Source organism: Xiphophorus maculatus, chromosome 3, assembly GCF_002775205.1.
Source record: "Xiphophorus maculatus strain JP 163 A chromosome 3, X_maculatus-5.0-male, whole genome shotgun sequence".
NCBI classification, from domain to species: domain Eukaryota; kingdom Metazoa; phylum Chordata; class Actinopteri; order Cyprinodontiformes; family Poeciliidae; genus Xiphophorus; species Xiphophorus maculatus.
Window position 1 is genome coordinate 18,406,387 of NC_036445.1, and position 22,438 is coordinate 18,428,824.

Genomic DNA, 22,438 nt, shown 5'->3' on the forward strand with positions numbered 1-22,438 from the left:
TTTGAGCCCCCATGAAAAAAACACTGCCCCACCTTCCCTCTGTCCCCCTGGTAAATTTGGTCTAGCACCGCCACTGCCCCCATCATCAGCAGACAGATCGGGGAAGATGGCGGCCGGTTCAGGCGCTGCAAGCGGGCAGGGAGCACGCAGCTCCACTGGTTCTCTGGAAGCCTCACTGGACCGCCGCTTTCAAGGAGTTTCCAATACTATGGAGTCGATACAGAGCCTCTCGACGTGGTGCATTGAAAACAAGAAACACCACGGCCTCATTGTTCGCTACTGGATGAAGTGGCTCAAGAAATGTGAGTAGCTGCGCCGCTAGCTAGCATACCTCAAGCTAATTCAAAAGCTTGATTTTTGGCTTTTCTACGTATAGTCTGCAAAACTCGTCAATATATTTGGCTAATTTATGCAGTGCTTTGCGTTGTATCGCAAAAGTTGTTACTTTCTCAGTTTTTTTTACTTTTAAACGAGCGATTTATTTTCAGAAGTATTCGCAGGTGATGCTACTTAAAATTAGCTGCTAATGGTGGCATAGCTAACGTGTCGCTGATGGCAGTGTTTACTGATGGGCCTTTCTGGGAAACACGGGCTGGTTGTGCAAAACAAATTAAGTTGGGATGTGTTGATCTTGATTCACTCGTAGCTGGTTTCTTTAACTGGGTCACTTTTTGCACAGGTTCGGTTGCATCTTAATAGCTGGTCGTGTGGCGTGTTTTGATGAGATGTTTACTGTTTATTTTATGAGCACAATTGAATGAACTTGTTTTTCTGTAGTTTTTAGCATATTGACAAAGTCGCAGCTCGTTAGTCTGCAGGTGTAATGTGCAATGTATATTTAACTGTTGCACAGTGCATTAGTCGAGCAAGTGCGTCTGCCTTGTACTGCGATTGATTTGATGAATGCATGACTTAATAATGGCTGTGGAAGGTCCTCCTGTAGCAGTCTGTAATACAGCAAATCTGAAGCAGCCTCTGACTGAAGACAGTCTCATGAAGATGTTTAAGGTTGTTCATAATTTTCTTGATTTTATGAGCAAGTCCTTCTTTTGCATAACCACCTTCAGTTTTTCAGGACCTCACCAGCCGTCTTTATCAGGTTGTTGAGCCAGTTTAAGTCCGTCACAACAGAGTTCTAGTAGAGCTGCAGCATTTTGCTGCAAACACTGAAGGAGCTTCCTCAAGAAGTACAGTTTGCTCTGTCTCTACCTGTGCACAGCTTTCACTGTTGCTTCACTTCACTAAGGGTTCCTCCAGATACTAAAAAGTATAAAGCGGTCGGTACTTCAAGAGACATGTCTTGCATATTTTTAAAATTATTGATCCTTCAAATGTTCCAAGCAAACTAAACAAGAAAACTCAACAAACTGATAGGCTTTAATTTCACATTTAATTTTTGGTGCCTCATTTAATAAAAACATTCCAGCTGATCTGAAGTATTGATGCTAATTTTTAGCTTCTGCTAAATTTGGTGTTCATGGTTTTAGAATAACGTAACTCATTTATGTTTAAGTACATGAATATGCATTTAAAGCTGAAACCAGAAGTTTACATGTGTAAGAAAAAGATGCACATGTGCACAGGGTTTCACAGTGATCAGAAAATGATGAGATGGCAATATCAGTTGTTATGTTTATTTGTTTTTTCTGTTATCTGTACTTCTTGCACTCTGATCTTTAGCGTTTTCATCCATGCTATTTGTGTCTGGTGTGAGCATCTGCTACCGTGAGACTCTGTAACTTGTTAAATATTACATTAGCATAACATTTACAAGTTCAAAACATTTGTTGGAACATTTTAGCTTATAAATATTTCACTCCAAACAGTCCTTTGCATTATAAATAGGTATCGTGTAGCCTACAAAAGATAACATATTGTCTAGCCTCTCTTTTTCTTAGCGTTTCTAACAGTTTCTTTTCTCTCTATTCAATCTACATGTAAAACTCCGACTTTGACTTTTATTATTGTGGTTTTCAGAAGATAGAAATAATTTTGGTTGTTCTTACCTAAGTTGGTCAACTTTAGGAGTTGACTACTGTGAAGCAAAATAAACATATTTTCAGTTATAGCAATCTGTCTCTTTTTTGTACTTCTACATATCTAAATCCAAAAATGGCTGCAAATACATGTGCATGTTACTTTATTCTTATTTTATTTTCTCTAAAGTTTTGTATTTCTACTTTGTGTTCAGAGGCTGAGTGCTTGTAAACCAAAGTCAAATTTCTTGTATATGCTCATGATCTTGGCCAGAAAAAACAGATTCTGAGGCAAAGTGGGATTTAACAATAATATTTATTGATTAGATGTTTTTTTCCCCTGAATTACCTGGAACGAAATGCAGGAATGTTTGTGGTATTTAACCACAGACAATTTTGCTGCTGTAATTTCATTCTGACCCAGACCCAATTCAGTCTAGAATGTGTTTTCCTGTCATTTTTTTATTTTATATATTTTTTTTAATATCTTTTTTTAACCCTGGGTTCCCAAATTTTACTATTTTGATGCAGGTATTCTTTTTCGGTGTTGGGAGTCATTCTGTAAAACTGAAGAAATTGGTTTACTTCATGCTGGATTACATTTTTTTTGCTGGTAATAAATCGTAAACTCTTGAATATGAGTTTTAGTCTTAGTGGTGCTGATGTTGGTGAAAGCCGAATTAAGTGTACTGGGTTTCGCAGATCTTTTTCTTCATCATTACTGAGCTGAAGTTTTTCATTTAGATTTTTTTTCTAAAATAAATTTGGGACAGAAAAACCCAAGTTGCTGGAAGTCTGTTGATTCATTATTTAAATTCCCTCAGGAATAGTCTTGTATTTACTCCAAAAACTAGAGGTTGTTGGCAATGTCATTTGATTTATATTTTCTCCAAGTATCCCTGATTGTGGTTTGTGTACAAAACGCAGTCTGTCTTCAGGTGGTAAAGCAACTTTTGTTCTTTAAAGTCATATCCTGAACATTTATTGATGCTTTTGAGGCCAGTCTTCCAGGTCTTTTATGGACACAAACTCCTAAATTTAGAAATGCAGTCTGTTAAAGAACAGTATTGATGGAAAGATTAAGTTTATTACTGTAACTTGTTCCGCACAGAGTGCTTTGTAAAACTATAATACAAGTATAAAATTCACATAAATGATTTAATCGAAGCTAAAAAGAGAAGTTAAATAATACAGTGTGACTATAAGGACGGCTAAAACATTGACTAAGGCTTTTAAAAGAGAAAATATTTATTTCATCATATCCTTAAACCCATATCACAGTAGAGAATATTATGAGGCAAAAATATTTAGAAGAAATTCAGAAATTAATAATTATCTGATTAGTTATAACTAGTGACTATAAAACTTTGAGATGTTGCTTGAAGTTGCTGTTTTTTGCTCCTTTGTTGGCAGTTTATTTTGGATATGTTAAATATTCATGCATGTTTTTGTAAACTCAGCTTTAGATGGAAATGGTGTAAAGATTGATGCCAGAATCTGAGTAGTAATATGAATTGTTTAAAATCTTCTGAGTAAGATAACCAATTAAATACCTAAAAATTAAGCAGTATATTTTTTAATAAACACGTCATGTTCTGTTGGGGGAAGACACGGAGCACGTGGTGTTAACTATTCTTAATTTAAGCGTGTAAAAACAAGGGAGTGCAGCGATATGTTTAAGATTTTGTCATGGTATTTTGGAGGAAAAAAATGTATCCAAGCTCTTTTTAGGTGAAAGACCAGAGTAAAATCTCTGAGAGAGTCAACACATCGTTTTTATACTGAGGACAAAGAATCATAAACTCCAGAAACAGTCTGCAGAAAACGCCTCCAGGACAGCTGGAGTTGGGTTTTAGCTCAGACAGGTTCATTTGGTTCAGTCATTAGTATTCAGATAAAAACACATTAGATGACCATCAACATATTAGTCTGAAGACCCTATTATATTTTCTGTAAGACTGACTGGAGTTTTCCAGATAAAAATGTGTATTATGTAAATATGAAAAGGCTATTTATATTAGCTGTATTTTGGGGGATTTGTAGGATCACTGTTTTGAATCTGACTTTTTATTAGTTGATCCAAGTTCACAACAGGTTGGGTTTTTAAATCTTAAGTAAAGATGATACATGTTGATTCTAAATATTGGCAGTTTGTGTGGTGGAAACCTCAATTTGCCTCATTTCTTAAATGTTTTCCTTGAAAATATTGGCATTGTAATTTTTTAGGCACATTTTCTAAAAGCTTGGTTAAAGTGGGGGCCTTTGAAAGTACATCCCAGCTTATTTACAGTAATCTTCAATGGAGAAATCAGGAGTAGGAGTGTGGTATGATACTGGGTTAAAGAGAAATAAGACATGATTTCAGCAAAATGTGGGAAAACAAATAAACCCAATTTTTGTTCACATAGACCGACTAAAGCTTTAACAAACAGTTTTTCAGCATCTGTAATGATGTACAGTTATTCAGTTCAAAGTTGACTGGAGTGTATATATTGACATTGAATATTTTCAGCTAATTCTAAGATGCCAAAAAACATAGAAAGAAATTAAAAGTTTCATTCATTCATTTGTATCTGTTTTTGAGTAATCTGTTCATGTGAAATTATCAGGTTTATGTTTAATCAGTATTTTGAACCAGAGGTGATGAAACATTAAAAATAAAATAATTTCTTCATGTTGATTTGTTTTAGGATCCTTGTTGGTTAATTGTTTAGTGGTGATTTTTGTTCAGATTGTGTCTTTACAGCAGCTTCTTTTTTCTGTGGAAGGTCAAAATACCTGACTTGAGTACAGAGGAGACTTGTCTTCAGTGGTTTTCTAACAAAGTGTTTTCAGCCAGGTGTACAAGCCGACATTATCAGTACAATGAGGAAACACAGGAACTTTATTTTTAAACAGGAGTCACAATTATGGATCTAAAAAAAATAGCTAATCTTTAAATATTTGCCTTAATATCTGAGGCTCATGATAATGCTTAATCCTGTGTCAGGAGATGTAATCACAAGCTGGACTATTTTGTTTTTTTTTAATGCTCTGACTGTGTTCTTTCAGCAAATAATATTCTTCAGTTAACAATTAATCAGTTACTAAATTAGTTGACAATTATTTCAATAATCGATTCATCACGATTAATCTGATTAATTGTTTCAACCCTAATGGCAAGATTTTTATAAGCCTTTCCATTTAAAATGGCTGATAAAAACAGTTTAATTTTTAAACTATTAGAAATGGTTTTAAAAAGGCTAAGATCAATGTTTGTTTTCACAAAAGATTTACAGAATAATAAATATAAGTATAAGTAATCGACAGTAATTGGTGTTGATTAATTCAGTCCATATTCCAGTGTTGACATTTGTTTAAACTTAAAGCAGTTATAATGCTTAAAGGTTTCATAAATTGCATGATATACATATATATATGTATTTTTTTTTCAGTAAATTTTGTTTGCTGCAGAATGATGTGGTTCAGTTTTGACCCGTTTTTTGTGTTCTAGAGCAGTGGCCCCCAACCTTTTTAGTACCGCAGACCGGTCAAGACTTCGAAAATTGCTGCGGGTGGCGCGCAACAAGACTTTGCACATTTGCTATGGGGGACAGGTGGGGCGGACGCGCAAGACTGCGCTGCGGACCGGGGGGGTTGTGCGCTGAGACGGAAGTATTTAGTTATCTTTTCTGCTGCCCGGTACCAATCGGTCCGCGGCCCGGGGGTTGGGGACCACTGTTATAGAGCATAAAATTCAGTCTCGGCGTCTTTACCACAACAGTAAAAGCTCTTTAATGTAAAGATCTTTTCTGCTACAGCTTCATTCGGCTGCATCGGGTTCTTTAGATCTTTTCAATTTGCTTATAGCTACAGTTTTCGGGCCTGGACTTGCACATAAAAGATCTGGAGCATTATTTAAGATGATGTGGTCTTGTTGTACACATCCTAATTTGATGTTCAAGGGCTATTAGTATCTTTGCTGTACACATAACTGCATTAATTGACTTAATCCCCTTGATTAAGCTTTTAGAAAACGTTTAACCTGTCCATAGTTTGAAAGTTTAACATTAAATGATACAAATCTTCACAATAGATGATGCTAGGGCTGCAAAATATCAGCAAAACAAGTTATTGCTGCTCTGTTGCTGAATATTTTCATGCTGCTATTGATTACAGTTGTTCTATATTTTCTTTTTTTTTCCATTGAAAGTACATCCAACAAGCTAAAAGTCTTATTTTCTTGCAGTAATTATGTGCATGTCATTTAAAGTACAACTCATTTCCAGGTTTTGCATTCCTGCACTCTTTTACAATTGGAACATGTTACACAAATAGATATTGACATTGCAATTGACATTCGATTGTTTGTGCAGCTTTATGTAAATCTGTGAATATTCACGGAGGAATCTGACCCCTTTAATTATTTAGTCACAAACATTACATTTATGGAAAGAACCTCGTCAAAGTCCAAAAAGGAATACATTTTTAATTTAAAGCACTTAAATTTCAGAGCTTATGGCATTTAAATTGATGGATTTTCATCATTTCAAGATAAAAATGACTCGGAGCCTTAGAAAAATCCCTCCTGTGTTTCAGTGTAGCTGTGGATTTAAATAGATTTGCTTTTTACTTGAAATCAAACGATGTTCAGGGACTGAAGTCTAGTTTGACTCTGCAAACCCTCGCTTGTGAAATTATCATATTCTTACTGGGGATCCTTGGATTTACTTCTGTCATTTTGTTCATGTTTGGCTACACTCACACACAGTACAAATGTGACACATTCAAGTTGTGTGTTTTTTGTGTGTGTGCGTTTGTTTTTTCATTATCAACTTTATCATGGCAGTCAATTCTGAAGTTTCCATCCCAAAATCTGATGCATATCTGATCGTTTTCAAAGCATCTGCAGTCAGAACAGTTATGTCTCATTTGTGTCGTGAGACATGCATAATTCTGCACCAGAAGAAACCAGACATAGAAAATGGCTGAAGCAATCATCCAATTCCTTAATCCTTAGCTTTCTTTGTCTTATGATCTTGTTACAATAGTGTCAACTCCCTTTGATTAGTAGTAAAAAGAACCATGCAAAAAAAATAAAATAAATAAATTTGCAAATGTAGCCTTAGATTAACTAGTGATCTGATGAGTTGAGATCAAAGATGTCCACCATCTCTGCCAATTAGAAGATGAATGGACATTGTTATGAGTATCAGTCTTTGGTGGGTTACTGGATATTTTTATTTGGTGTTGGATTAATTTACTTTGCAGTTTAAAAAATGAAAACATGGTAAAGAAGAAAGTATAAATCCACTTGAGATGGTAAACTTGACCACCTCGAAAAATAATAGAACAGCATATCATGCACCTTTACTACGAGGACATTGGGTGAATCGTGCAAAAAATATGTGCGGTGTTGGGTAAAATAATTCTTTAAAATGTGTGCTCTGCGTTGCTGAATAACCAACAGAGTTTGCTTGTCTGAACTGTGTGTGTATTTATGTTGCAACAAATATGTTTCCTGCAATTTTTGTTGTCACAAAATCAGCAACCAAATATTTTATTGTGCAACTGGAATTGATTTAATGTAGTTTAAAAGCAAATAAATTTGTTACATTAAAGAAGATGATGATACCTCACTATATTTTTGTAATTTTTTTTTTTTTAGTCTTGGATATTTTCTAAAGCATGCATGTTGTATTTATTGAAAACTAGTTTAAAGTGTGAATGCCAAGAATGTTTTGCTTCTAAACGGCTATTCTCTTTTATTTTTAGTTATTTAACCTTTATTTTACAGGATAAAAACTCACTGAGATTAAAAATCTGTTTCAAAGGAGACCAAGAAGCAGCAACAAACACAACACAGAAAAATTCACCAGGCTGGCAAAATTTGTAATTAGTTGGGTAGTTGCATGGATGAGGATGCATCATAGAGCTAAACAAAATTAAATAATAACAAATATCAAGCATAGCTGGATAAAGCTGCAGCTATTTTTGTCCTTCTCTCTTTTAACCTCTCTATTCATTTCTTTTGTAGCCGACCACAGTCATCGCTTGAATCTTTTCTATCTTGCCAACGATGTGATCCAAAACTGCAAAAGAAAGAACGCCATTGTGTTTCGTTCGGCGTTCTCCGATGTACTTCCCAATGCTGCCCTCCTCGTCAAGTGAGTAGCTTCGTTGTGTTTACTCAGCGCTTTGTCTGAGCTAAACCTGCGTATTGTTTTAGTAGTTTGGTCTGTGACAAAGAAAATGCACCAACCCTGGTATTCATTGAGACAATGTGTGTGTTTTTCTCTGTTAGAGATGGAAAAGTCCGCAAATCGGTTGAAAGGATCTTTTCCATTTGGGAGGAGAGGAATGTGTATCCCGAGGAAGTGATTGCACAGTTCAAAGCCAGCCTACACAAAAAGGATAAAGAGCGAGAAAAGCAGAAGGAAAAAGAGAAAGAAAAGCAGAAAGAAAAGGAGACTCCATCAAATAATGGTCAGCTTTCATTTTAAATCTTTAGTGTTGATCAAATCCAGATGATCCTAAGAGGTGCTTGAAATGTTATAAACACTATTTGAATTCAGAAATCTGTATTTTCTTCATTTTTCTAGTGAAGCTTTACTTGTCGTCCTGATTAAAAATGTTTTTGAACATTTAAAAAAAATCTAAATCAGTGAATGAAACTGGTTTCATTTAGTGATGTTGCTTAGCACAATGATGAACAGCATAATTAATTTGTTGATCCGTATGGACTGAATCAGAATCTATTAGTTCAGATCTTTTATAAATGGTAAAAAGGCCCAAATGTAACATAAATTCAATCTTTATTAGAGCTAAACTCAGTTTCAAAGTTGTTGTATCAAAACAAAGAAAGTTTATACACATATAAACAATGGATGGATAAAGTTTGAGGGGGAAATTTTTTTTTGTGGACTACCTTTTATTTATTCATAAGCTATGTAGATTATATTTTTACTTGTAAGAATAATTTGCTTAAAAACAACATATGTACTTCAAGATTAGATTGTTTTCCCTGTAAAACATGGTCATGTCTCATGGCGAAGCTCTGCTGTGTGGTTCAGGCTGGTTTAGCAACAGCAAGGAAAGCATAAATTCTGAACTATAGACACAAATTGTAAGGAAAAATGGTCACACAGGTTTTTGTAAACTGATCATAGATGTAAAGTCACACACAAATGTATGCAGTGGAGACTATCTGAAATATTCAGAAGAAATGCAGCTTGGAAAGCTGATGCAATGCTACATAACGCAATGCAATGACTAGCGTTCACAAATCAGCCTATCGAGGCACGCCATTCATTTTCCTTTCTGCTGATTGGCTGTTCCTGTGGTTATTAGCTTCTACAGTAGCGATAGGATGGTGTTAGCTGCAAATATTAATGCATGCATGCATATTAAGGGTATATTTGGTGCTTAGACTATTAAAATGGACAGTGATTAACATTTTTAGTGAAAATCCCAAGAATTTGTGGATTTTAGCTATTCTTACGCTGGTGATCCGTATCCCCAGTGACTACTGGGAGCAGTGACGTGCGGTGAGTTTCATAGCTGGTGAGGAACTGACTTAATCAATGCATTATATTACACAGCTTATATTTACAATAGACCCCCTGTAAGTTATTGTTTACATCGGGAAATTTCGAGCATGCGGACAACGTTGGAGGGCAAAAAGACAATTTTTCGACATGCATAGCCGCACTGCCGCCTTAGAATAATTCCATTAACTCAATCAAACTTGGGCATGTAGATATTATTAATTTCATGCTGTGCTCCGCAGCAAAGGGAAAAACTGTTGAAGTACAACTCAAAGCCACTTCTTTCTAGCTCTCTGTATCAGCGCAGCTACACGCAGACTCGTTGCCATAGCAACTGACAACAACGCCACAAAAAAAATCACTCCAATATTTCCCACACAAAGAGCAGAACATTCATTCAGTCTGTTACAGTAACATGGTTTTAGGCTTAATGTTTATTTTGTGATTATTAATAAGTGATTGCTGTGATAAGAGGAGAAAACTGTAAATATATCGCTGCACTTGACTTTACTGTATGGCTAGCTCGCTGTTACTGTCTCTTACTCTGCAGTTGTGGAGCCACAATGTCTGGGTTCATGAGCGCCCCCTGTCATGAGGCAAGAGAACTGCCTGCCTCACCTCGAATCTGTTCTCTGCTGTTTCTGATCGCTCCTCAGCACACAAAACACGTTACACACAGTTGGTAGCAAAAAACACTGTACATTATACACATATGCTAAATTATGGAAAATCAGTTCATATATTAAATGTTTTTGACCATTTTATTGGCGATGTACAGACAGGAGGAACATGCTCTCATAGAGTGGCAGCCAGTGCAGTTAGCGAGAGGTTGCGCAATCCCAGGTGAGGCTCAGCTTCCGCGCATTTGAATAGGAAAATGCGAAAATGCTGCGATTTTGGAGAAAAATTAATCAGAGTTGAGCTAAATGAAAAATAGTTACTATATATTTAAAACCACAGGGTGAAAATAGCAATATAAATTATTTTATCATTATTTATTATTTTTCCATGATGACATACACGTCTGACCGCATGTCACTGACTGGGAGTTACTTGTGGATATGATATACAGTATAAAGTTTACAAAGACTTGCGTTAGTTTTTATTGCAAAGGGATGTTGAGGATAAGCTGGATCATTATACTCTGAAAATTCTTCTGTTTTTTTTTTCTTTTAAGTTTTTTTTCTTCCTGTCACCTCTTTGAATCACATTTATGCCGAAAAATAAACAGATAGAGGTTCACAAATGTCCCAGCACCACTCTTAATTAAAATGGTTTAAATTTTTTTTCTGTGTTTTAATGTTGTTTCTGTTCTTCAGCTCCCACCAGCACCAAAGCCGTCAGCACTAAAACTCCACCTAATAAAGCTGCGCTGAAGTCCAAGATTGTTGCAGAGTTTACAGTAAGCCTCCTTTCATTGTTGCTCTTTTGAAATAGTGCTACTAAAATTTGCCTAAAACAAAATTGACCTGCGTCTTTTAATCTTTGCTCTTTTCTAGCCCCACTTCCTTATCGAGCAGCTGTCGAGACACAAGCAGGCTGCTGCTGAAGAGCAGGTCAGAGAGAAGCAGCTAGAGACGCTCAGGGTGGATGTCCTCAACACCGAGGCCTTCAAAAGGCTTAAAGGTCAGGTGTTTCCCAGATAATTTTCCTAAAATCACAAACCTCCTTTTTCTAGCGTCATCCTCAGTCTGGAAAGTTGACATCAAAAGGCTTTGAAGACATTAGTATATTAACGACATGTGAAGATGATTTAAAAGTTTATCAATAGGGTTGATCTTATTGTATTTAACCGCCAAATATATTCCAATACGGATGAAATTAGTTTATTTTTTGTGACTCAACTAAAACTGAGGGAAAATCTTGCAGAAGAGACAGTATGCCACTCTTTTATAATTTTTGTATAATGGAAGACACAAGAAGGATATACTAATACAGCATAAGTTTGATACTCAGGTTTTCCCTCAGAAAACTTGCTACGCCTGGTGCTCAGGGCGTTAGGGCAGTCATTCAGCCGGCTGCCATGTTTTTTAGTTACATTTTTTTTTAAATTGACAGGTTATTTGAAAATATCACTTGTAGTTATGTGTTATTGGAAGACTGGAAGATTAAACCCTAAACACCAACTACAAAGTCTTAAAAAAGGCAATAATAAAAAAACTAAAATAAATAAACAATACTAAGCCTGGTGGCCCGCCAGGCTTATAATACACTGTGGGAAACCCTGGACACTATACAGTGAACCCTCGTTTTTCGTGGGGGTTACGTTCGAAAAAGAACCCGTGATAGGCGAAATCCGTGAAGTAACCTTTTTTTTTTTTTACAATTATTATACGACAAAATACTCCATAATACATTGAAACCAAAGAATAATACTTTTTTACAGGCCCAAGCATTTGTTTAACTAATAAAAGTACTGTATAAATGTTTTTTTTTGTTTGTTTGTTTTTTACAAATAACTACTGTACTGTAAAATAATAATTTTAATCATCAATACGAACTGAAGACTTCAAATTGCGGAGATCAGCACCGCGACTCGAGACATTGGATTAGAACGGGAGAAAATGAAAAATGATTATAAAAAAAAAAAGTACAGTAGGACAAATAGTGACTCACGTGTATTTCATTGCTCTTCTGACTGAACCGCTGCATCCTGACTCCGCTCTGTAGTGTTTTTTCTTCCAAAGCCCGCGGTGCAGGTGTGTTTTTTCAAGTGAGGAACATAGTTATCGGTAGTTGTTGTCACTCTTTTTTCTTCTGGGCAAAAAGATTCTTAAATTTGGCAAGCTGTTTTACATACGTGTATATATTAAACCGCAACATTATTGAAGAAGCTGAGAGACTGTTTAGCCAATCAGAATGCAGAACATAATGCACAATGCAAATCCGTGAAGCAGCGAGACCGTGAAAGGTGAGCCGCGATATAGCGAGGGTTCACTGTATTGGACAAAAATGAAGTGAAAGTACTCCAGTGAAAACTTTTGGGGTGGAAAAAGTGGTCTTCTAGTGGAGGGGTGTGTGCATTCTTGTAGTGAATTACAAACATGTTTAAGCAGTCAGTCAAATTGCAGTCAGCTCTCAGCCTATGACCTTGGAGTTTGATAATATTCAGAGGAGGAGCATAAACCGCGCACACACACGCATTTTTTAGAAAACCAGGTCTCATACGCTAGCAACTATCTTAATTGATAATATCAATACTTCTATATGCTAATAAGTGTCTGAATAATGATAAAAACAAAACTATCTGGGGCAGAGCGAGAGGTTATATCACCATGTTTTTCTAACATGATGATGTTAGAAAAATGTTAATGGATGTGCAGTGAGTGAAACGGAGAAGAACCTTGTCCAACAAAACACACATTCAGATAAACTGACAACAAGAGAAGTAGTGTTGTTTTTTCAAGTGAGCACCTTTATGTAGTAACTTAGAAAAACTATATATAAAAAACTATATAAGAAATACTGCCACCCATAGGGGGAGGTGACTTAAACTTAAACCCAGTGTTTCTGACTGTTTTGCAGGAAATTTGCAATAAACTCACAGTTTTGCATTAGTGCACAAATAATTTCCTTCATCCTTTCGTAAAACACTTCATTCCTCTTCAGCAGTTCACTCTTAACAAAAATACATCACTTCATTCCGTTTGAGATATTTAAAAATTCAAATAACTTTATTCTGTTTTTTCAATTTTTCCCTTTTTAGACAAAGCAGGAGGAAATAATTTTGCTAAGGACTTTGAAGATGGTAGTCTGAAATTGCAGGAGTTTGTCAGCTTCCTGGAAAAAGAGCTGAAAACTGGACCTCCCCTGCTTGAAGCATTGGGAAATGCAGATATCTTCTATGAGATGCAATACAAGGAGGTCAAGATTGTGGCAAATGTAAGTGTGTTGTGTGTTTAAAATACAATGATAAAGATGCTTGTATTTGCATTTTCAAGCTATTTTTAGAACTTTGACAGATACATTTACATGCTAACCTTAGGGAAAGTATGACACAATTGCATTCAAATAAGAGAAAGTGTTTTTTAACAGAATGAGAAAGCTTTTCCATAATATTCCAAATGTTTAAGCGAGTCTTTGTTCATGAATGATTAGCTTAAACAGCTTTAACACAGAGTTGCATGGAGCAAAATTAAGTTTAATACAAGTGGGATTGGAGAGTATGCCTGACATATGATGTAAGCATTTTATATCAGTTGATATTGATAATTATTTGCTAGTTTTTTTGCTTTAAATATCTTAAATTCTGCCAAACTGGCAACAAGACCTTTTCTGTTTCATCCACAGTTTTTCACACCACTACATTGTTTATTTTTACGCAGTTATGAAACACAGTGGCAAAACCTTAAACTGCTGCTGCGCAAGTTACTTAACAAGTTGTTGCTAGGTAACCATAAGTTACTCAAATAGCTGTTGCTAGGTAACCAGAGAGTGAGTGAGTGAGTGAGTTGGTTGATGCCACTCACCTTGCTTAGCTGGCCATGAGAGGTTTAATATGAAATATTTTAAATATTGAAAATTCTGTCAGATGTATTATCTATTGATATTGATCACCTGTCTCTCACAATATATATTGTTATTAATTTATTGTCCATTCATTTGTTGAATCCCCCTCTTCTCTTCAGGCGTATAATGCCTTTGCCAACCGAGTAAACAGCCTCAAAAAGAAACTGGATTCTCTCAAGGCATCACTCTCCGGCCCTGAGGACTCACCCATCCCCTCTCCCTCTGAAGACGCTCCTTCACCCACTGGCTCCGACTCACCCTTTCTGGACATGGAGAAGGCCAGGGCCAAGGTGGATCCGGAGCTGGACGGCAAGGCCATGGACGAAGGAGAGCTCCAAAATGACAACAGAGACATGGAAGACATGGACATGTCGGATGAGGAGGCATGCGCTGGTGCTGCGCAGGGTGAGCTGTGTCGTAGGTGCACTATTCTCAAATTATTGTGCAGAAGTCAAGGAGTCATATTTTTTTAAAGTGCTTCAGCTCAATAAGTATATGCTCCACAATAAATAAATAGAAAAAGTTGTTGAAAAGGAAGCCTGAAAAAATTGCATTTTTCAAAGCATAAAGTTCTTCTACAATGCAGCATTGTATTAAGTTGGGACACTTTTATTTATTTATTTTTCCTTTGCCAGATGGTAAGTCAGACCAGCCATCAGGCGCTGTTTCCAAGACAAAGTCGGACGCTGCGTCAAAACCTCCAAGCATGCCAACAAAACCACCTAAGCCCAGCCCTTCTGTTGTTACCACGGCAGCCCCAGTGACTCCGACATCTGCTAAAGCTACGACAACCCCAACCACGCCCCTGGGAGTGAACCTGGCCAAAGTGGACCTGGGGAAGATCAGCTCCATTCTCAGCTCGCTCACGTCTGCCATGAAGAACACAGGTGGGTTTGGAGTTGGTCATGGTCTCTATAATTAGAGAAAAACTAAATTCACGATTGATGACCGAGAAATGTTCTTCATATATTTTTTTTAATTTGCAGGTTTTTAGGAGTGATGGTTTTCCTGCTTTTAATTAGCTAGGCATACAAACTGACTGCCTGGACATGCAGAGCTGCAGGCCGGTTACAGGAACACTTCTCACCGTCTTCTTTATAATGCTGTAATGTGTTAAAATCTAATAGTTAGCTATTTTTAGCTAAAAATGTACAACAAAAATCCTAGTAGAGTTGTAGATGTACATTCACTGGCCACTTTATTAGGTTTGAAACGATTATACAGTGATTTTAATCCTGCAAATAATTCAGGAATTACAAGATTAGCAACATTTATGCTTTAAAGCGAAAGTCTAAAGTTTTACTTTTTGCTGTTTTGTGTTAAAGGAAAAACTTGTGATTTACGTACTAGAACAGTGGTAGTTTTATCATAAATAATGAATAATCAAATTTTACCTTTCTTGACCTTTGGTATTTGATCACAAATCAGAGCCAGTCTAATAAAAATTGGCATATTTTGCTCTTTGAATAATTATAATTTAGCATGTGGTTATTGTCACAGTTACTTAGCATGTTAAAATGTTCAGCTTTGGTCTCCCCTGCTACTATACTACCACCGCAGTTCACCAGGACATCAACAACCAGAAACAGTGAATGTTTTCATTCTAATGTTCATCCAGTTTACAGGATTTCTAATTTCGAGACAAATCTGTGATGTATTTTCAGGATTTCTGAAAAATAGCGTTTTATATATATATATATACATATATATATTCAGTCATTCATGTGGAGAGTAAATTAATTTTACTAACAACTCCCTTTTGTTTGAAAATGTCTGCCTTCTCTGAAGCCTTCTGTGAAGGATACTAGATGTGATTAGACAAGTTTGAAAATTTACCTTGAAAATGCTTGAAAAGTTCTTGAATTTTAGTGTGGGGAAAAGTGTATGAGCCCTCGGACCATTAAAAAAATGGATAACTGCCCGCTTTGGTTTATATTTACTGTGGTTTTGATTTGTCTGTTCTGTCCTTGCCGTTCTCCTAGCACCTACTCCGTCTCCTCGGCCGTCTCCTGGGACACCCACCACCCCCACCGCCCAATCAGCGGCCTCCAAAGGGACGCCGCCAAGTCCTGCTTTGGCCAGCATCCTGTCACGTGTTGACATCACCCCTGAAGGGATACTAAACGCTCTGTCTAAAACCAACACACCAGGTTGCACACACTTCTCTCTTTAATTACTGCTGAATATTACTACACAGTTTATGTCACTTCTATTTTTTATTTTAATCATCTCAAAACAGGTTTGTCATCTCTCCTTCAAAGTGTGACTAATACCTCCACCGCTCCCTCCAACCGAACCTCCCCAGACTCTTCCAGTGTCAAAACCCCGATAACCCCAACCACCCCGAAGACAAAACCCGCTCTGGGGAACAGTGTCAAACAAGACGAACCTGGAAGAGCCAGAGACTGGGAGAAGGAGCGCCAGCTCTCTCCTCCACCTCCTCCTCCACCCCCTCCTCGTACCTCAGCTCCTTCTTCCTCTCCCCCCAGCCTAGAATCGAAGATCAACAGTTTCCTGCAGGGTAATCCAGGCTTCAGCCTGGCGCTGGGCGACGCGAGTCCCGATGGCGTCGACGGCACCCCGGTGAGGGACGAGGCAGCTGGCACGCCGACGCAGGACGAGATCATGGACACACCTGGAGGCGTGCCAGAATCTTTGGGCTCCTCTGGAAGCCATAACCTCTCACCCACAGCCTACCGCAATGATCCCTGGGATGCTGCAGTCACCCCAACCGGAAGCAGCAACAACGGAGACTTTCTTGGCTCCTCCTCTTCAAGATTCGGTGCAGGAAAAAGGAGCGGCATGAAGTTAAACAACGAAGACATAATGAGGAAGCAGGTGTCGTCTTCTTCTGCTGGTGACTTGAAGGGTCGGAACAGTAGAGCCTTGGCAGGGCGGAGACTCTCTGCTGGCTCTCGGAAAGCGAGCACCGGTTCCGACGATGCGGGTCTGGGTGGAAAAAAGGACAGTGGGAAAGAGAGGCTAGCAGACGCAAAGGAAGGTCAGTACCATCGCATCGAGACACTGGTGTCACCCCACACCGAAGGAGCACCAATCCAAACTCTGGGGTATTCAAACCGACCATCAGCCGGAGAGCGCATCAAGACAGTTGAGAGCATCCGCTTGATTGGTCGAGGCTCTCGGCGAGGGGGAGGAGCCGGGAGTCGGCCAGGGGCTTCAATGTGGTACGAAGAGGAAGAATACTTGGAGGGTCAGCCTCCATCACCCCAAGTTTTACCCCCTCCTCTCAACATGGGTCAGGGAGGCGCTGAAGACATGAACCCCTCCATTCTACCTCCTCCTTTTCCTCCTCCTCCACCACACCACATCCCACATCTTCACCCTCCTCCATCTCTTCCTCTCCCTCCTCAGCCTCCGTTCCCAATGCCGTACCACCCTGAAAACATGCAGACTCCTCCTCCATCGATGCTCCAACCTCATCTTCATCCCTCCGCCTCCTTTTTCGCCTCTGTTCCCCCAATCCCTCGGCTGCCTCCACCTCCTTCCATGCACCGCCTCTCGCCTCCGCCGCCTCACCTTTCTTTGCCCCACTCCGTCATGGTGGGGGGGATCCTGGTCCCTGTGGACCACAGCTTGCCTCTTCCTCCATCACTAAGACCCAAAGGTGCAGAGCACAGCAGAATGGGGCCCAGAGGAAGGAAGGTGACCCCTCCACCACTCATGTCATCGTTGCTAGGCGACCCCCCTAAACTACCCCGTCCTGGCACAGTTAAAGAGCCTTTAATCCCTCGCCATACCCCCCCTCTCCACCGCCCAGGTGCGCCTGGCGTTCCTCCGCCTTTACTCGGCCGAGTGAAGGAGCCTTTGATTTTACCTCACCCCTCCCCAACATCCTCCACGCCCTCTCCCTCCACGCCTAATTCTCCTGCAGGAGACTCCTCTCTCTCCAAACCCCCACCCAGCCCTCCAGCTGCACCCCACAACCCAGGCTCCAACCCCGTCCCCCTCCTCAACTTACCCACGTCCAGACCCCCGATCCTCGCCACTCCCATGCAGCAGAGACCCCCGATGCGAGGCCGCAGCCTGTCTCAAGACCACCCCATGGGTGGGTTTCATGGAGGGAAGCGAGCCGGACCCCCATTCGGCGGCGGTCCCTTCCATGCGCAGAAGAGGCCTTACCTTCCCCCGCGCTACTGAAGCAGTCGACTATGACAAGCTGAATGAGAAGAGCAAGCCACACGTCTAACAGTGCAGAGTGTGTTAGCCCTGCTGGTATGAGCCCAGATATCTTTACTCTGTTACTTAGCTTGAAGGAAACTTACTTTAGGTTGTGTGTAAATAGCTGATCAAGTCTTGATGCTTCGGCTTTAGTGGCCACTCACTTTATCCTGTACTCAAAGGTTGTCAGTGACATAGTTCAGAGTGTTGTATAACCTGCTTTCTTCCATTTCTCCACACATTAGATGCTTTACCTTGAATGGCGTAACTACAAGAATAAAACAGATAGTTCAAGCAGAAATTAAACAATACTTTTCTTTCTCTGTGATTCTGGGGTTACTTCACCTGAGATGTCAGAAGAAAGACATAAGAGGAGCCTAAAATTAATAACTTGGCATTTTAAGATGTCTGTGCGTTACCTCACTTTGCTTTACACACAAAGATTACTTCTCATACCAGCCAACTTGGTTTGAAGCTTGGCATAAAGATGAGGATAAAATCTCTCTGAAGATGAAGAAAATTATTCCCAAATGTATAGAAGAAAATAAGCCATCTAGAGCATTTACTCTTATGCAGACTTGTTGCTTGGTTCTGTTATAACTCTTTATGCTGAGCTGAATGAGTACCCCGATATATCTGGCTTCATTTAAAAAGAACAAGTTCTCAGTATTTCAGTGAGATTTATCACATTTTCTAAAATGTTTAGACATGTTCCCCGGAAATTAAAGCAAACCGATTCCAAACTAATCTCCTCTTGGAAATACAAGAGTATACAGCATTCTCCACACTTAGCAGCACTTCTGATAAAGATGTGTAGAAATCTTAACTGTTATGTCACTGTAGCTGCGAAATTTAACTGAAATTTGAAGGAAAATTACCTGTATGTCAGCAAATATACTTATATTTTGCTTTTTAATCCATGACTTGAAGTTTCCTTGAGCTATAATTTTGATTTGACACTCTTCAAAATGGGGAACACAAGAGAACATCCTACGTAAGCTCTTACCTGCAGTCGGAAAAATAATTGTAACTTTTAAAATTGGAATGGTGAAAAGGACCCAAGCCAGCCTTGCCAGCATACCCAGTAAGGAGCATGGTAAGGGAGATGGCTTACTGTTTGGAAACGACAACAATAGTGTCATGGCGTCTCCATGGCAACTCATTTCAAGGCTTTCTACACATCTTAAGCAGCAGTACCAATAATTGTGGTGAGAGCTGTACACTGAGAATTTGAAACCGTTTTTTTCATTTGACGTGGCGTTTGTTGTCGCAGGTGAATTTAACGCTTGTTCTGATTTCCAGAGTACCTACTGTAAATATTCTTCTTCTCTTGCTAAACCTTTTTGCATCTATCTATTCCTCCCTACTGTACATTTCTAAACTTGTAAATATAAAGAGTGACTGAGTTGATTTACCTTTTTTTTTTTCTTCAAACTTATTTCTAAAAATGTCTCAAGTGATTGTTTTATTTCCCGTCTTCACTGTGATCAAGGCCTTTGGATAAGCTTTTAACCTTGATTTTTTTTTTTCTTGCAATGTTTTGCGTAACTTTCTTGCTCTCTCCTTTTGAAATCACTGCTCTGAAGAAGTGTTGGGATAATTTAGCATTTTCTTTCACAGACATAACGTGTGTTCTGTTCAAGTTTCATTTATGAACGCTGAATAGCAGAAAGGGATAGTTTTTACTTGAATAAAATCAAGAGTTTAAATTGAAAAGGGGGGTATTTTTAATTGGTTGCAACCTATTCCTTGAATTAAATCATTTTATCTTTTGGGCTGTATTTCCTCCCACTTTTCAGGAAGCACCGCTTTGCATAAACTGCATACAGATGGATGCAACATTTTGGGCAGCCCAGGAAAAGATATTTTAAAATAAATGCATCTTTTTGTAGCCTAATCCTATACTGTCAATTTAACCAAAAAAAAATCTAAATTTAATTTGAGTACATTTATTCAGTATAACATTTTTAACACTTTTAAACTATTTTCACAAGAGAATATGCAAACAATAAAGGGGCACACATACTTGTAACCATGCTGTCAATACCTTCTAATGGGACAGAGATTTATGCTAACATTTATCCTGCATGTTTTAATGTTTTCCCAGGTTTAACACACCAGAATCAAATGTTCATTATCAGGCCTCAGCAGAACTTTGTGGAGATAGTTGTGTTGGAGCAGAGACTCGTTTAAAACTGTCAGGACACCCACCATCCACCATCTTCTGATCTAAGCACATGGTTCTGTTAAAGTCCTGGTAGAGTTTAGTTAAATCCATGTTTGGCTATGACTGAAAAAGGCATCTCTAATGGTTGCTATGGTTATTTGGACCCCAAAATACTAGTTCCCTTACAGTGAGCTTTTGGTTACTTGTCTTTTATCTCTGGTACCATCCGGCTTGCCGTACAAGACAAATATGGATCCAAGTCCAGCAGCTAAAACAAATGAACCCCCTGCATCTTATTTATGCCCCAAAATACAGAAACATATGGTATTGAATTCATTTACACTCTGATTTAGTAAAAAGTGTAAAGAACAAATAAAGTGCTTCAGTTAGATTTAATTAAAAATAGTTCTTTGGTATACCAGCATTTTGGCAAAAGTGAGTTTATCCAGTAAAAGAACAACTATTTAAACATCTCAAAGAATGACTTTTTAAAAATTAAAGTCTGTTATTCTAAATGTTTCAGTATAAGATTATGCTACATCAGTTAAAGCTGAATTTGTTTTAAAGCTGCTTGCCCTTTCATTTTTTTTGCAACTCTCCAGGATATACATTTGCAATGAATTTTCTGGTTATCAGTATAAAAGTGGAGTTGTGTATGGGAAGGAAGAAATATTTGAAACAATCAGCATCTAAACCTTTTCATTTAATTTTCCTGCTTCAAGCTCCTGTGCTTTTTTTCCCCAGAGCATTTCTGCACCTCTCAGCTCAACTTCGAAAGCTAGTGGGAAAGGGGGGCAGCAATTGTTTCCAAGATGTGATCATTCTTTTGCCCACCTGAAAGGTGCAGATTGTTTTCCTCCAAGCCCCATAACTCCTTTGTCAAATCTGTTGTTTCCTCTGTTTGCAGATTAAGTTTAAATAATGCTTCACATTCTGCATGACGTTGGTGATAATCAAGTTTTAAAATGTATCTCAGTGTTATCATAGTTTTCACCATGCCCGTCTTGTCACCTCTGCAGTTAACGCTAACGATGAGGTTAGTTTGCGGAGATTACACTACATGGAGAGTTATTAGCGAGGTTAATTCTTAAACATCTGCAAGCAAACACCAAACATGTGGAACTTTTTTTTTTGTGTGTGTTTATAAATGTATTTTTCTTTCACAAGAAATATTAATTTGAAAAGTTGAGTTTGAAAATGACTGAATATGTACCGAAGCTGATGGTCTGTATATATTTGACACGTTTCACTGCTGTTCTCATCAATGATGCTATATCACTGGTCTTTGAGTGTCCAGTCCTTTCTCTTGTGATGAACATGCACACATTCTGCAGCAGCTGTTAACGAGAATACAAGTCTACCTCTCAAGGAAAACATGCACTTTTTATAGAAGATTATAGCCTTAAGATCTAGAAAATCTGTTCCTATTTTAAGTCCAATTGTAATGGTTTCACTTAATATGTCAGCACATTTTGCTGGACAAGCGTAGCAACCGTTTTATTTTCATAAGCTCCTATTACTTTTATCTCATCTGCCATGCAGTTTCCTGTTTACAAACATAAATATGATGATATCCAAAACTATTTTTACCTTTAGTTGCCCCAAAGTTTGCCAATTTACAGTCACAAACCTTGCATTACCTATTGCAATGTTTTATGACCCAGATGGAATTTTACTCATTTACAAAACACCATCAACCTAATGTTAAGCAGGAAAGAACTTTTTCATCTCCAAATCTATTGTTGGCAATTATCTATAGTTAAAACGTGTCATATTTTAATCTACCGTTTTTGGCATTTGTAAGCATTGATTTTTAATTATTTTGGATTTCCAGCTGGAAGCTCATGAAGATGCTGAACACATACATTACCCCTATTGAGTTAGACTATAGTAAATGACTTAGTTTGTCAGTGGATTAATGATGGGAATTGTTAGACACCGAAATAATGGCAAATATATGATATGCTGAAAGGTGTGATATTATCACGATCGACTCTGCTCTTATAATGCCCTAGCGCCTTCGTGTGGCAGATTGGTGGTACTCCATCTTGAAGCGTCGTCTTGATCAGTAAGGTTTTAAT

At 38.2% G+C, this 22,438-nt stretch overlaps 1 protein-coding gene across 3 annotated transcripts; it reads left to right on the forward strand.

Annotated features, from left to right (window-relative positions):
* Positions 1-102: 102 nt before the first annotated feature.
* On the forward strand, positions 103-21,639 carry rprd2 (regulation of nuclear pre-mRNA domain containing 2). Of its 3 annotated transcripts, XM_023330520.1 has the most exons (11): positions 103-302; positions 7,993-8,122; positions 8,260-8,441; positions 10,822-10,904; positions 11,002-11,128; positions 13,209-13,384; positions 14,131-14,416; positions 14,647-14,649; positions 14,767-14,898; positions 15,994-16,161; positions 16,251-21,639. In XM_023330520.1, exons 1-11 carry the CDS (start codon positions 107-109, stop codon positions 18,167-18,169), a joined length of 3,402 nt encoding a protein of 1,133 aa, XP_023186288.1. In that variant the 5' UTR covers positions 103-106; the 3' UTR covers positions 18,170-21,639. The 3 variants fall into 3 exon arrangements, with proteins under 3 accessions (XP_023186288.1, XP_023186286.1, XP_014328500.1); XM_023330518.1 differs by having other exon boundaries at positions 14,131-14,428; positions 14,647-14,898; XM_014473014.2 differs by having other exon boundaries at positions 14,647-14,898.
* The last annotated feature ends 799 nt before the right edge of the window (positions 21,640-22,438 follow it).

Coding starts and splice junctions, on each gene's coding strand:
- rprd2 (XM_023330518.1), top strand. CDS start 107: ATGGCGGCCGGTTCAGGCGCTGCAAGCGGGCAGGGAGCACGCAGCTCC. Junction 10,905..11,001: donor AGATTGTTGCAGAGTTTACA/GTAAGCCTCCTT, acceptor GCTCTTTTCTAG/CCCCACTTCCTTATCGAGCA. Junction 16,162..16,250: donor GTCTAAAACCAACACACCAG/GTTGCACACACT, acceptor ATCTCAAAACAG/GTTTGTCATCTCTCCTTCAA.